We start from the raw sequence: 16,572 nt of genomic DNA, 5'->3' as shown, positions 1-16,572 counted from the left end.
CTTAATTAAGTTACAAGGAATTATAAGATAATCATATCATAACAATTTATATCAAGAAGAAAAATAGAAATGTTGCTGTATATTTATATGTCAAATGAAAATAGAGGGATCCAGTAAAAAACATGGCTTATAGAATGTGGACCCCTCAACAAATAATGTTATAACAAATTAACACAAGAATAAATTTATTAAAAAAACGAAACAATTGTGTATGCGGAGACTACTGAAGAGATCAGGTATCAACATAATTATAAAACGCAGTGTGGAAGCAGAAGGGTAGAATTATGAACTACATGGACAACATTATACAAACGAATTGGGGCGAGTCGGTGTGGACCGCAGGACTGATGAACAGCGTATATATATAAACAAAAAAATAGGAAGTACGTAGGAATTCGGAGCATGATGAGAGAGGCTAAGTGCGCAATTATAATTAGCACCAATTGAGATTATTCTTGCAATGACCTTGAAATTAAGCAAATTCATTTACACGGCCGTTTATTGCAAGTAAATTAATTGTAATCGCAAAATATAATGCAATAACATTGTGAATTTGTGATAGTTACTTTTGATGACATTTTTCAACCGCAGATGTGGTATTTTGTAAATAACCTAGAAGAAATTAATGTTACTCTAAATAAGTTTTTCCAACAAGTTTGCCTCACTCAAAAACCAAGCATAAACCTGACACTAAACCCAACCCTCGCCCTCATTTTGACCCTTACGTTATAATTTACGTAGTACTATGTAGTAAGCATAATATAAGGACCAATAGTTTTATTTAGGACTAATAGGTTAATACAAGCAACAAGACAGCAATTAACAAAGACAACATTTATTATAGGATTAAAACTCCAATTTCAATTCAGTAAGTAAGTGAAAATAAAGTCAAAATCATATCAATATACCGTAACGGAAAGAAAATCAAATTGTTTAAAACAGACACGACCATGGAAACGATGGAGGAGAGCATTAGAACACTTAGAAGATCGACTAGTGACTACACTAAACTAATTGATTTGAGAAGTCAAAAAAAGCATGACTGTAATGTTAAGCACCCGATGTGCCCATTATCATATCTGAATGCATAATCGAGAATAAGGTTTTCTATCCAGCGATATAATGTAATAAACGCCTAGCCATGTCCTTTGAGGGTGAAAATAGACACTTGAAGTTTTGAAGTGCTTTGACTACCTTACACAATCTATTATACTGGACAAATACTTCATGGGAGACTTTAGAGACAGTCACTATTGGGTGTTGGAGTACGCCTACTTGGAGAGGGAGAACAAATCTAACATGAAGAGGGCTCAACGCCACTCCTGTCACAGATCTAGGGCAAATCTGTTCATAGCCAATCATTATGTAAGGGTTTCAGTAGCTTATAACAATGATCATATCTTGTTATTGATAACAAGTTTTATGAAATAGGGTCCAAGATATAGAAATAAAATGAATACCTGACATACAACCTTGACAGAGATGAATGAGAAAGAGAGAGGGAGATGAAAGAGATGGATGAGAGAGAAAGAGAGAGAGAGAGAGAGAGAGAGAGAGAGATGATAGAGAGAGAGAGAGGGAGAGAGAGAGAGAGAGAGAGAGATAGCTGGAGAGAGATATGAGAAAAAATAGAAAGATACGTCGCCATTTTGCCAATTTGTGTTTCACTGATGGCAACTTCAAGAATGCATAATTCTTTCTTTTTAATCGGATATTGCAAACTTTCACTAACTTGTTTCTCTCAATAATTTGTTCATCTAATGTTTTCCTGCTTTCATTGAAACCAACAAAATATCAAGGTGGACCCTTTAATGAAGTTGAAAAGTTATGATATGAGCAAAAAGTATTATATTTTCTATCCGTCCCTTATGCAGTCAAACAAGATTATTTTCAAATTTTTAATTATTTTGTAGATGTTTTTTATGATTTGTTTACATCTGGAACAAATTGTGTTGATAATAAAAGTAGCTCATCCCCCCCCCCCCCCCCCCCCCCGGTTGATTGATGGTTTAACTATGATGATGTGCCTGTACCGCATTCAAGACGTGATCAACTGCAATGATAATTTGGATTAAAAGTTCCATTCACGGAATGTCGACTGCTTCTTAGGCGATCAATGAACGTGGCTGTTCGTGTTGTTTCCCTATTCATGTTGTGGCCTTTCAAGTTTGGCCAAGGTTGATCATTGGATGGCCAATCGATACACCACCCTGTCCCAACTATTGATTTTTATGTACTGGTTGGATGCATTCTGCATGGTGCACGGCTTGAAGTACCCATCGGCAAATCTTCAAGACAATTCATTATATAAAGCCTCAATAAAGCGTTACAAAGCATCATTGCTTGACGCTTCTTTTGAAAACGAAAACAACATCATCGCTACTTAAGAAAAGCTGGCACTTTCCTGAATTGGTTGCATTTTGATGAAAATTCACCGAAGCGAATGATTGTGTTTGAGTCTTAAGGTTGCTGACGTAGTTTCACACCATGTTATCCATTATCATTTGAAATTTTATTCCGCTGAAATGGAAGTCACAACTTTCTTATGATTGCACGTTTGATCTTTCATCCCGTGGCTGAAAGCTATTGATCAAAACAATGCGAGGCAATTACTGATATATTGCTCTCGGAAGACTGGCAGGTGCATTATCTTTGATTATCGCATTCAACTGTTATTGATTTGAGACTCAAGGGCATCAGTGCTGTTTTGGTTTATACGATGAATTAATCTTGCAGTTGGAATGTCTCTATTTGCGTTGGAGTAGCCCGCCGATGATGCACCCATCGATTCCATGTCATCTATTTAAGTGTTAATGTTTATTTCACCAAATTTATCTCGACGAGGGAGTCAAGCCATACCTTTATCGGCAAGCAACCAAGGGACCTACGACTTGAAGTGATTTGGTACATGAGGATTATATCGTATGCGCATCCACTTGGTTTCGAACCCAGGATTCATTTACCCAAGACCACTGCTCTAATCACTTGGCTTTAAGGAAGAGCTGATGTTCTCATGAATGCTAGCTGCAGCCAACCTCTGAATTTACTATTCTTGCATTTACCAATAATCGGTAAATTGCCCATTCTCTACGGAAACATGTTGGTTCCTTTTCTAAGTCAAACATGGAATGAGGTAATTCGCAAGTCAACTCATTTAGAAATAGCCTATAGCTTCCACCTCGATTAAAACTACTGAGCAGGGGCAGGTCTGAAACTCTGAGCAGAGGAAATAATGCAGCTTTTGACTTTAAATCACAGCGTTAATGAAGAATCAATCGTTAGAACGACTCCTCTTCGGAGCACCTAACAACACCTTGAGCGGCGCACGCCAAACTTTGCGTGGCGCCAGTTTGCAACTACACAAATTCAGATGTTAATCGGTCATCTGCTTGCCTCCCGATTTTCGAGGTAGCTTTATCAGTGTGTTGAAGCGACTCGTGCGTGCGGGTTGCTTTCTGTTTACAGCGACTGCCGACCTAAAGCGGTAAGCTAGAGGATACTAACTGTGTACATTCACCCTTTGAGATGGCTACCCAGGAACATGCAAATCATACTCACCGTATCGACGGCAAAGGAATTAGTAATTAGCAGACGGTGTTCACAGAGATGATTTGTTTTTGTCGAATTAACGTGACCAATCAAGGACAGGTAATATTAGCTACTGGGGCTAACTAAGCGAAGCATAAACTGTAAACATGCATTATTATAATTATTTCATGTCTACAAAAACTTTGTCGTTGCTATATGAAATATTATAGTATACATTTGACTCGAAACACTTGCATTTCGTGCTGTATAGGATAACATTATTTGCAAATACGACCGATTAAGTTTTCTCCTGAATTTCGTGTTTATTCTCTGGACATCATGGTTCTGCACTTGATTCTCCACTTGCTCCCGGAATATGCCAATAGGACCAGATAAGGCCGACTTTCAAAAGAAGAAAAAAAATATCAGCAGAAGTTATTGTTGATATGTTGTCTTGAGAGACGGAACTTGAGCCAAAGATTTTCTGAAGCGAACATCGGCTCAACTCTAAGCCAACAATGAATGTAGGTGTAACCACAAATGTTGTATCCATGTCACAATTGTCATCATCACCGGTGTCGTCGTCGTTGTCAAGGTCGACGCGTTGATCAAGCTCGTAACCATGCCCCTAGTCGGGAAGCACGTATACCAATGCTTCAAGAGCTGCTCCTTCGTTCCCTACTTTGATCCCGATCCCCTGGAGCAGCTCAGCGACCACTGCATATGTGAACCGCATCATCTACCAACTCATCAACAGCCTACATCGACGACTTCGAAGCGACCGCCGACGTCGTCTTCTTCTACGAAAAGACCACCGAGGGGGAGATCGGGAGGTGGCAAACTCAAAGGATCAAGGTTAGTATTAAGTGGTTGTCGTTAAATTTAACAGCCTGCATCTGTATGCCAGCTTATGAAAACAAATTGATTTTCATGTTCATGGCTTGGCCAAGGTTCTATGTCTGATGTACATAGCTATGTCGTTTGTTTCCTTTTACGTAAATGGATCTACAGTCATAAAATATCAAAATAATGATATAATCAAATACAAATGTGTCGAATAAACTGAAATATCAATATAAGCAGTACGCTGAAGCAGAAGCCATTCTATTTTCCTACATTTATACTCCATATTCTATTGTCGACACAATATTGTTATGTGGGGAACATGGAAAATTGTTTAAAGGCCTATTTGTAAAAATGCATAGAAATGTGAAATCTTGTGTAGACCCATATCCATATAGTCGATTTAACTGAGATTATAAAAATATTTTTCCAATTATTAAACAAAATCATCTAAATTAGGGAGATTATTTTGAAGCCCTAGATAATGCATGTACACTTTCAGCATTCTCATGAGAGTACTTCCTTACTCCTATATCTACGTTACCGACCGCGTACGATTTGGGTTTAATGTATATCATAACTGTTCATGGCGCGTCTTGGGGCATAGATTAGACCAACAAAATGTGGAATAAATTCAATAACACATTTTGGTATCTGTGTGGGACATCAAATGACCCAAATACCCTGTACTTGCATGTCCATAAAGTGTATTAAGGAAACCAGCCTTTTCACAGTGGCATCTTGTAGTCTACACCTTTTGTTTCAGGTGAACTGGTATACACTCCAGTCAATACTTAAACACTGCCAATACAGGTGTCCGATCAATAAGGTCAAGTGACATGCATCTTTTGTTTCATTTTTAATGAGCCTAACTTGAATTCAGTTTGTTTATCGATTTGCATATTATTTACACGCGACTCGTGTATAAGGTATATTATATCTTCTTTGTATATCTATTATATGAGCCATTGAAACATGCTTTAACAACTGTGAGGTTTGTGAGAAAAATTTGATCCCACAAGTAAAATTATATTATCATAAAGCAATGCTAAAACCGCAAATAGAACTTGAGAGAAAAAGGATCCTGATTTGGCGTAGTTTAAACCATTTTCATCTTCACATGTTTCGTTCAACGATCCAAAAGAAGCTCTGTACAATTACCATTATACATGTTTCCAACAATATATCCAATTATTCTAGCTCGACTGTTTTAACATAAATTATAATGAACATTTAAATTTAGTTCATGGTAACGGCTTAACTATGAAATAACAAGGAACAAGAATAACAACTTTCTTGAGAGATAAATCATAAGAAACACCACTCTAAAATACTCCTGATTTCTTGCATTATAACCAGGTTTCCGTCAATCGCTAGTCTATTCGACGAGGGGTTCAACGAGTGGTCCCCTCAAGACGACCACGGTGCCTCGAAGAAGCAGAATGGTCGGACGGCGATCAGGGGAACGACGACCAGGAGGAAGTCAGATCGTAATGCTCCAAATCTTCAAGGAGAATACACTTCAGAGAGGTGGGTAAAACGTTATTTTGTCTCGTGCATGAATGGTGATTTGGTTTCAACACGATCGCAAGGACTTTCAAGAAATCACCTATAGGCCTTCAGTTGTATTGTCCTTTGTTGTCGTAGTCCTATGTTCGGATTATGTACAATGTAGTCACAACCAAATCGACCCAAAGTGATATCAACAACATTCGTCCTCGAAAAGTGGAGTATTTTTCTCTTAAATTAATTTCTAAGTAATATAAACAACTTAGAATACATGTATAAAGGGAGCAGAATTTAATTTCTCTTCAACCGCATCAATTTTCTACTTGAAAATATGAATAGTAGCCTAAGTGCTAACACAGTTTTAAAAAAATTGCCAAAGTATTAAGCCAATTATGGAAATTTGAAAAAGTAGGGTTTTTTTTTTTGGGGGGGGGGGGGTCAGAGTACTCTGAGTATATCAAAGATATCTGATGCAAGTTCGTAATGCAACATTAGTTGTTGTTCGTATACAATCATTACAATAATGAACGAATTCTCATTATTATCTCTTCTATTGTCACCATAGCAACAGGCAGACTCAGAAGGACTATCAGACATTTCGTTTCTATGATGATACAAGCCGATACATGGCGGAATATCGGGCAAGGCATACTCAGAGACTGGTTGGGTTTGATGGAAGCAGTGACCTGGAAGATCTTACGTTCGGAGAAAACCTTCCCGATCCCTACATCTTCAAAACGGCACCATTTAAGTAAGTACAATCAAATACGTTTCATGAGTTAAGTATCAGAAAAATAAAAATTCATGGTGAGAATGAAACTGTATTATAAGTAAAGTCTTCAGGGTCTAATGCACCATGTAGTTAGATGGGTTACACCACGAAAGAAGTACGTGGTGTGTTACCCTGGAAACTTTACCTATAATTCAAATACATCTCCTTGCAAAACTAAAGGAGAGGTAGGCTAATTTCTAATTGCAGCTCGAATGCGTCGTTGTTTCAATATTTTTTAATCGTTATCATATTCGGACATATAAATTTGAAAGGCGAAAATTAATATTGACAGGGACAGCATTTTATTCCCAAGGTGAAGTTTGCTTGGATTGTTTTTAAATACTGTCTCGTAAGCGGGGATGTTAATCATTTTGAGATACATCAGTGACGTAACCAGTATAGGATGGACCTGGTATACCCCCCCCCCCCCCCCCCCCCCGTTTGTAGGCTCAGAATTATAAATCAACCAAACTTGCAAAGACGCGGGCAGCAACCATGGAATATTTCACCCCCCCCCCCCCCCCCCTCTTTCTGGAAGATCCCCCTCGCTTTGTCAGTTTCAGGATATTACACTTTAGCAGTCAAATCACAATAATTCTCCCACAACATGTTATTAAACGATGAAGCACTTTCAGAAGCCAACCGAACCCATATAAATAGAACACCCTTTTCGTTTCTGTAACACCAAACTCCTCGAAAAGCTCCAAACTTATACCTCAGTCACACCGACAACCGATCAACAACACAACGAACAAGAATTTACATTACGGCCAATAGCCAAGAATCGCTCGGTTTGAGATCGGTTTGGTGGTGTAACCAACCCCTTGGTGTAACAGAGGTATAAGGTAAAGTGTACTTTATATCAACCTTAAGCTGTGGAGACTGACGAGATTGCGGGGAAAGGGTTTCTAAGAATGTAATTCCTTTCCAGCATGTCGAGGATGGGGATTATTTTGGGAAGGGTGACAATTATACAGCAAATCAGTTGACAATAGATCTTGTGTTTGCCAAGATGACAGCGGAACTATATAATTGACGGCTCCCAAAGAGGTTGTATCGAAACCTTAGACTTTCAACTTTACTTTTGAAACAAGTATGGGCAAATGAGTTGTGTTATTTATACTTTGAGATTTCAGCACGAATACACTTTTATAAACATTATGATGAATCGTATTGAAGAGTCATCAAAATCATGCATGCACCCAATAACTGACCTTAACACGAATCTGAGCTCAGAAATTAAATATTGCAGTTTATTGGTGTCAGTTATATCTTAATTTAGTGCTAATATCCACAGATTAAGTTATTCAAATGCTTTTTGTCTTTTAAACTTTCATTTGCATAATATATTCGTTGACAGTAGTGTAATTACTAACTCTTAATCACTGTGAGTACCTCCAATTTTAATCAGGATTTGTTCCAGAGAAGCGGAGGGGCATTGTTTCATAGACATAGCTTGTGTTTATATTTTGTGTAGGCGCGGATGACATAGCTTAAATTTCTTATATATTGAATGGCAAAAGCGAAATTGGTTGTCTTCTGCGCGAACATTATAGAAATTACCATTTTCCATATTGACATTTAAGCTTAAAGTGTAATTCTTTTAACATGCACTTTATTTTCGTCGCTCAGCACATTTCTGAAAAGAAATAATCTCTTTTGCCTTGTCAAACCAAGTTGTGTTCTGCACTTGATGGGCTTCTAGTCCCATCAGATTGTAAAGCAGTGATGGAACCCATTCAATATATCAAGACACTCTTTCAAATGAAAGATTAGCCCCCATTCTATAGTTGCGTATACAGTCGTGGGAACTACTCTGTAGAGTGTAGAGTGATAGTGAATGAATTGAGCGTGTGGGTGTATAGGTGTTGGTGTTAAAGTGAATTGTTACGATGCATGTTGAAATTGTCTCCTTTCTTCTTCTTTTTTTTTTTGGGGGGGGGGGTGTCTACATGTTTGAAAAAGGTTATGGTATGTAAATATTATAAGTTACGTTCCTCTTATTGCATTTATGAAAAGTCAGAAATTCAACATAAGACTACTTCACGAATTAGCATAAAATGTGTTGCATTGTTATTGATGCTATGTAGCAGACCTCATACAAACTACATAAGTGAGTGTCTAGTATAGTTATGAACCAAAGTGTTACCCGACATAGCAATAGTGACCGTCTGTTAACCGAATATCTACCTTGGAAATACAATGTCATGACAAGATAAAGGTAAAGTCCAAAGTATGAACCATACCAAGATTTTTCTTGAGGAAATGTGACATTAATTTACATTTAAATATCCCTTTATTTGATGTTTTGTCAGTTTCAAGCTCTGACAGGTAGGGTTATCAGCCTGAAACAGTCATATATAATTGAATATAATGTTTGGTAACGCATGTGAAAAAAATAGATTGTACCTGTCCACTTATCAAATAGGCCTACCACTATTATTATAGCAAACACGAAATGAAAGGCGAGTGAATTTTGTGGTCTTAGGCACCCTGGAAAGAAGATTTATATCGTATATGTGCTATCTTGATGTAAAGTGTTTTAAATGCGCCCATTCAGTGACCACATTAACATACATGACATACGGGGAGCTATTATTTGCACGAGAACAAACAATGAAATCGATCGCGATTTGGTATTGGCTTGCATTGTATTTGAACAGGACACTATTAATAGAGAATCAGAAATAAGAAAAGCGAAATGTCAAGCTTCTGTTTGATCAGACCGGTCGACGCATCCTTTCTAATTGCCAACACACTTTCGTCTGTACATATAACACTGGGTTGTGAGAGAAAGAATGGTTGCAAGTTTACGATTCGAGTCTCTGTAATGGAACCCAGCTCTTACACGGACAGATTATGATAGAGAAGTACGCATTTGTCAAAAAGTATCTATCAGAGAAGTCTTAGAGGTATTACTCGTCGTTGTATGCATTGGGTAAAGAGCAGAACGCGTATATTTATCATAATGATAATGAGTTTCATATATAGTTTTTAATACATGATCATGAATACATTGCAGAAAGAGCTGTATAGGCCTATATCGAACCGACACTATAGAGAGAGGGCGATGGAGAGAAAGAGAGAGGGGGAGAAGAGGAGAGAGGGGGTTGAGAGAGAGAGAGAGAGAGAGAGAGAGAGAGAGAGAGAGAGAGAGAGAGAGAAAGAGGGAGGGGGGAGAAGGGGTGGAGGGAAAGAGAGAGATAGAGAACGAGAGAGGAGGTGAAGGGGGACCTATCTATGGAAGATCGACACTGCACAGAATCTTCTCTACAAAGGTTATTTCAAGAATTCTCTTAGGGGAAGAAAGAATTCTATGGGGCTCGTATCATACATTCAAACATAAATCAATTCGCATAAATGCAATGAAATCTGTTTGCTCCATTCACTGCGGAGATCGAAGCTTTGTACGGATATCGTATCTACATGTAGCTTTCGCATAGATTGAATTCGACACTTTAATAGTGCACGCTCTCGATGAAACAACACGAAACAGTAATTTTCGGCCTCGTTCTGCAATAGCATTCAGACGACAGTCACCATGGCAACGCTATACAACATGTCTAATAATTACGTGTTGAATGTTGGCTTTGCCCTGAACTACCAGCATTTATATTTAGCGTCATCGCACCCGTCTGAACCCCGTATCGAGCAGACGACTACAAAAGATTACTGTTGTCGGGAATAATGGGTTGTTGATGTATCCGGAGGAATAGGCTGAAATCACCTGCCGGAATTTCCGAAACTTGACTGAACGAGTAGCCTATATTGATTGATAACAGGCATCATTGACTATGCGTTATCATATCTCTGTACGATTGTCTGCCTGTAGAAATGAATGAATACTATTTATACTTGCGGGTGACAATACACTATGACATATTATTTTATCAAAATACATCAGCGTTCTTGGCTGTCAGTTCGTTTTTCGGCCCGTTATAGCACTTTTTTTAATTTTTATTTCATTCATTGAATTTAATTTTTTCTCGAAAATCCGTTTCTTTTTCGTACATAACAAAGAAGCAAAGCATTGTTCAACGTCCTAGTTTATACAAGCTGAAACATAATTATATCAAAGCTTTTTTTTAATCATTTGATACACGAGCATGAATACAACAAAATTCATTGTTCATAATATCACAATGTATATGACTAAAGTAGTAAAGCACAATTACATTATAGGAAAATATTACCGCACTACACAGTTATTTCTTCCATAAAATTAGAAGAAGCATTGCTTTTTTCCTGAATAAAACTGAATACTTTTGAAAAATGTGAGTTTCCTATTTCTCAACATGTTATAATACAAAATTAAAATTATTAAGACACACAATCTACCCCAAAACCCCTCTCCCTCCCTTCCATCTTCTCTAACTCCTTGGACTTAATACCCTCCCCCTCACATTAAGTGCTTGATCGACTGATCGATATTAGAGACGGTATGATCCATATTTAGAAGGACGTCATCCTCATTGAAAATAGTTAGCTGCACTGTCAAAGTCCTTACTGATTTGTACGTCGCGTGAACAAAAACGACTATGATTTTTACCGATCATGCCGTATATATTTGGTGCAGTGACACCTTTATAGATTGAGGAGCTCTAGTTCAGTTATAAACGGAGAGTCCTATTCATAGATGAAAAAGGCATTTTAATTCATCATAAAAGACAAATAAAGATGTAAGCTAGACCAAACTGAATAAAGTTATTATTGCTGTTGCTCCGATTTGAATGTTTTTATATGATACTGTCGCCCATACAACTTCAACACATTTAGAAATACAATTATATCAAACCCGGAAAGAATAGAGTTGAAATCCCCCCCCCCCCTTTAATGAATTGGTACCCTTAAGTATGCTACTATCAGTGTAAACTCATATTACATATTAATTTGTGTACTATGTATTCACCCATCAAATCTAATACTACCCCACTCAAAATTACTAATTATACAACTACTACTACTACTACTACTACTACTATTACTACTACTACTACTACTACTACTACTACTACTACTACTACTACTACTACTACTACTACTACTACTACTACCACCACCACCACCACTACTACTACTACTACTTCCACTACTACTACTACTACTACTTCTACTACTACTACTACTACTACTACTACTACTACTGCTACTATTACTACTACTTCTACTACTTCTTCTACTACTACCTCTGTTACTCCATGAACCATTATTCCTTAGCAGGGGTTGGTTTCTCGAATCCTCCATCTCCACTCTCCTCTATTCCCTGTTAGTGCCGCGGTCAGATTTAGCTCCCTCGTATCTCTTATGTTATCCTTCCAACAAGCTCCCATCATTTCTATTCCTCTGCTTCCTCCCACTACTCGCGTCGTAATGTTCGTTGCTGGATTTCCTTCATCAGCCATGTATGATGTAAGTGAATATTCTAAAATTAATGTTACAGGTGCGCATAATTATGCTGAGCCTAAACCATACATGAAACCTTACTGCATGTACACGCGACTAGAGAGGCTATCCGAATATAGGTTCACCCACTTTATCCCTTTTCAAACATGCATTTTTATATTTTGGGGGTTTTGTCACTTAATCAAAGGAATAGAAAGGAAAAAAATGGTGTTTAGTATTATGAGTAATTTGTATCTATATTCATGTCGTGATGAATTTAAAATTATAACGCGGAAACTAAACTATTGATATTTGTTCAGGTTTTCGACACCGTGTTCGTTACCATGTTCCATTATAAATATGAATGCATTCACATAATAATCCTGATAATTATGATTAATTTTCCTACTATCTTTCGGTTAATCACCAGGCGAGCTTTCGAGGTCATGCAGAGTGCAATGTTGGCTGAACGAAAGCAGGTGTCAAACGGACAAAAGGGGTAAGTACCATTGACTGGCATCATCACGAACTTCATGATAACATTGTGTACTCGACATGAATAATTGGACCAACATTTAATTTCCTCTCCCCGACCTTTCTCTCTTTTCAATCCACTCTTTTTTTTTTTCTCTCTCTCTCTCTCTGTCTCTCTCCCTCCCTCTCTATCTTTCTCTTTCTGTCTCCTGCTCTCCCTATCTCACTCTCTCTGTATATTATAGGTGGCACTTTCTCGTCAGTTCTTATTTACTGTATCAATTTGTTTTTCAAAATGCTATTAAAAAAACCTTAGCACTTCCAATTCTCTGGTCTCCCGTTTAAAGTGAAATCGGGAAATGAAAGATTAAGCGTTGAGAAAACTTGAGGGAAAAGGATAAGGGACAGAGTAGAGATGGTCTATGTTAAATATTGCGAGGAAAATCAATAAAAACGTCATATATTTTAGGGAGGCTTACAACCTATATTTTGTTATCATCATATACATGTAATTTTCTAGTAAAATTAATGTGATACTTACAAACGTCGGCAAGATGTAACTGAATTTATTACTACAACCTTCTATTTATATCTTATGTCTCGCATAGCCAAGTGTGTCCTAATCTAAGCCCAACCAACAATGAACGTCACCAATGGCGTCCATCTGATGTCAAACACCTTCCTGGTCTGACCACGCAGCCTATCTTCGCGACCAACGTCGACGCCGTGTGCGCTGGAATGCGACATGTGGGGCAAGACGTCTTCAAACCTATACCGCTGCCTCAGAAACGCCGCCCCGATAACTCGACATCCAATAGCATACGATCTCTCGCATCGCGCCAAAACAAGGCAGAAGAAAAGGCGGCCGCCGGTGATAAACTTGAAATGGCGCTGGCGCAAAGTCGTCTGGCAATGCGTGATCGTCTTGACTTCAACGAAGAGCAATCCATCCTGTCTCGCAAATCATCATCATCGTCAATGCGCAGCCCGGATAATCTTTCAATCAAAACGACCACGTTATCGACGATCACGTCGTCAACGGCGAAGTCGAAGGCGGACTGGATGGCGCTGCCGGTGGACCAAGGAGAAGCGACGCGAACAATGTTGCTCTTTTTGCAAAAGGCGAGGGGAGATGTGGACAGATCGCGAGAGAATCGGACGCGTCGAACGTTGCCGAACGGAAAAAGCATTGCCGACGAGACGTCGACAACGGAGAAGCAAAGATTCACAGCTATGCTCTGCAGAGAGAGCGAGAAGAGGAGACTCAAATCAACTGAAACGGTTAGCGAACCGTCTCCACCGGTTGCTGGGCAACTCAAAAGCGGACGGCTAAAGATGAAGGTGTTTCGAGCCAGCGGGACAGGAGATATCAAGCTTGGGGAAGCTCTAAAAGCTGGGAGATTGCATGTCACTGTAGGACTAGGAACTTGAAACTCGCTCCAGGAATTTGCCATTTTACTGTGTATGTTAGCTGATGAGTTTGTTTGATGACGAAGAAAAAAGAAGCTGTTCAAATTTAGATGAAGATATCATTCGATTGTGGCAAATCGAAACAATTTCGATGTTTCAGGTTTCAGAGAAGTAAATACAGTGAGGCAAAACTTGCTGGGATTTGAGTTGAAAGCGAATGATGCAAAATCATTCACCAGAAGCATTTTATTTTGTGGGGAACATCCTCTGAAGAAGAAGAAGAAAAGAAAAACACGCTCTACCATTGTGCTGTTGCTTGCAAAGTGCAGATCAGAACGGTTGACAGAATTGATAGAATTGATAAAATATGACGAGTTATCCATTTGAAAACCTTGGTAACATAACTTGGCATACAATTCAGTCATTTGTGACAAATCGAATAGACATTAGACACTTAACCATGGTTCTTTCAACAATCTGTCATTTTCTATAGGAATATAAGTCATTTCTGACAGACTCTTATTATGCATGATGTTTGTTTGTTTGTTTGTTTTACAACAATGCTGACAAAGGATGTGTATTCTATAGTAAGTAAGCAACCAGGGGACAGACGGCTTTAAGTCATATTCGAAAGAATTGGTGATGAGTATCAATGCCTTACAAAAAGCCACTAGCGCATCGACTTAGTTTCGAACCCGTGACCTCCCGTTTACAAGACAAATGCTCTATTGCTGAGCAATCGCGCCTCTTTGATTGATGAACTTTTGGATTTCTGGAAGATATTTAATTTTGTTTAATGTGACTTACCACAATAGAAAATAGATCGTTTTTATCGCCATTTTTCACTAGTGTTCTTCAATCGTTTTCTTTATACTCGTTATTTCCAGGTGGGTGGAAATAAAGTACATTGTGGCCATACAATTTATGGGCTTAAAGTCCAAGGAAAGGTTGAGAGGCCAAATATGATTTGAGAAACAGACATATCATTATAACAATCAGATGTTATTGCAAACTGTTTAAATTCTTTGAGCAAGACATGGACTTGCTTGCACGGTCGTATCTTAACAAAACAAACACCGTTGGGTTTATTCACGTGTATTCCTTACAGACGAAGGAAACCACCATTTATGAAATTACTTATATTTAAATTATGATTAGGTAATGCCATGCCAAAGTTGTTACGTAATAAATAAGTTTTGTAAATTTACTCAATTGTTTGTAGTTTTGCGACTCTTCATCTATCTGATTGTAAGAAACAAATTGATTTATTTTGGTCGGAGATGAACTTTAAATAAATCAAGAAAAGGACTTCTAAGGAACAGGATTATTGAATCTTTGATTAAAGACCATTTTTACATACCATACTACGGAAAAGTGATCAAATTGTATTATTCACTTATATTATGCATCCTCTAATGATTCTTAATGTACAACCTAGAAAATAAACTTGTTAGCTGTTTGTTTCTGATCAGCTTAATATACTGATATGTGTGCAATAGTTCAATATGGACATTTATTTTCTACTTATTTGATAATATTGTTACGTCAATACATCTTTTTGTGTATTTTTTCATAGTCTGTGTGCTTCAAACTTTTATACTGTGCAACTCTAGCGATACTTATGTACATATTAAGTTAGTACATATTGCACAAGGATTTTAGGGACAATTTGAATAACCTCTAAACTTTTATGAAATTACTATCAAATTGAAATTTTAAATCTTCTATCTCGAAAAGTCCGAAAAATGCATCGTAGGCATGCCGGATAAATCAAATGAAAATCAAGATGCAATACATTGACGTTAAAAACTAAAAATGAAATTAAATGTACTTCACAAAAACGGCTCCTCCTTAAATTGAACTAAAATGTACACAGATAATTAATAGGTTCAAAGTTGAATGGTTTGAATATAAGTAGTATTATTTGTGATTATAAACGAGGTTGATAATTCTAATTCACCTTCTGTCACGTGTTTAAATATTTATGATCAACACGAATGGAAACATCATAGAGTACCAAAGCTGTGACGTCATACAAATCTATTTTTAGAATTTCTCAATTTTTTCTTCATTTTCCGAAAAAGCATCAAAAATAATGTCCAAATGTCGAAAACCAATTGAATATATTAGGTATTGGCTGAGATATGACCATCTGAATGAAAAGATTTCCTATAGGAACTCAGTGTTATATGCTCTGGCTCCTAACCTTCACCACTCTATTGGTTTGCCAAGTAGGTGCATCTGTAACAACTTAAATATCATTTGGTTTTTGAAAAAAAAGATCGTAATTGACCTTCAGAAGGTTTAATAGGATATGCACCTATATTGTATGTGATATACAAGTCATACCAGTTTATTATCTTTTTTATCATATTTGATGAACACTCAATAAATAAAGTCTTTATACGGACTGAAAGAAATCTTATTGTGTTATTTGCATTTTACATTTATTTACCTTACAAAGGCCTGTCTTTTTATATGCCATCTTTCCATTTCATGCCGATGAAATAATCAATCTTTGAAGAAGCATGTTGTAAATCTGGTCCCACTTGTACATAATCTACAAATACATGAACTACTATTTATTTCTACAGCACTTTTTGATGTTTGGCTTTATTCTTGTCCACAAGTCAAGAGGAGGAAAAACAAAAGGA

General features: G+C 37.5%; 1 protein-coding gene across 2 annotated transcripts; it reads left to right on the top strand.

The window, feature by feature from the left end:
* Positions 1-3,035: 3,035 nt before the first annotated feature.
* LOC100890286 lies at positions 3,036-15,498 on the top strand. Of its 2 annotated transcripts, none has more exons than XM_030991482.1 (5): positions 3,036-4,383; positions 5,749-5,901; positions 6,446-6,631; positions 12,465-12,533; positions 13,117-15,498. In XM_030991482.1, the coding sequence occupies exons 1-5, from the start codon at positions 4,151-4,153 to the stop codon at positions 13,937-13,939; spliced, it is 1,464 nt and encodes a 487-aa protein (XP_030847342.1). In that variant the 5' UTR covers positions 3,036-4,150; the 3' UTR covers positions 13,940-15,498. The 2 variants fall into 2 exon arrangements, with proteins under 2 accessions (XP_030847342.1, XP_030847341.1); XM_030991481.1 differs by having other exon boundaries at positions 3,037-4,383; positions 5,731-5,901.
* The last annotated feature ends 1,074 nt before the right edge of the window (positions 15,499-16,572 follow it).

Source organism: Strongylocentrotus purpuratus, unplaced genomic scaffold, assembly GCF_000002235.5.
Source record: "Strongylocentrotus purpuratus isolate Spur 01 unplaced genomic scaffold, Spur_5.0 spur5_scaffold_2, whole genome shotgun sequence".
In the NCBI taxonomy this organism is placed as follows: domain Eukaryota; kingdom Metazoa; phylum Echinodermata; class Echinoidea; order Camarodonta; family Strongylocentrotidae; genus Strongylocentrotus; species Strongylocentrotus purpuratus.
This window is presented reverse-complemented; position numbering and strand designations above follow the sequence as displayed.

Bases quoted from the DNA above. Each gene is read 5' to 3' on its own strand.
- LOC100890286 (XM_030991481.1), top strand. From the start codon at position 4,151: ATGCCCCTAGTCGGGAAGCACGTATACCAATGCTTCAAGAGCTGCTCC. The intron at 4,384-5,730 runs GTTAGTATTAAG...CATTATAACCAG, and splicing joins GGCAAACTCAAAGGATCAAG to GTTTCCGTCAATCGCTAGTC. The intron at 5,902-6,445 runs GTGGGTAAAACG...TTGTCACCATAG, and splicing joins GGAGAATACACTTCAGAGAG to CAACAGGCAGACTCAGAAGG.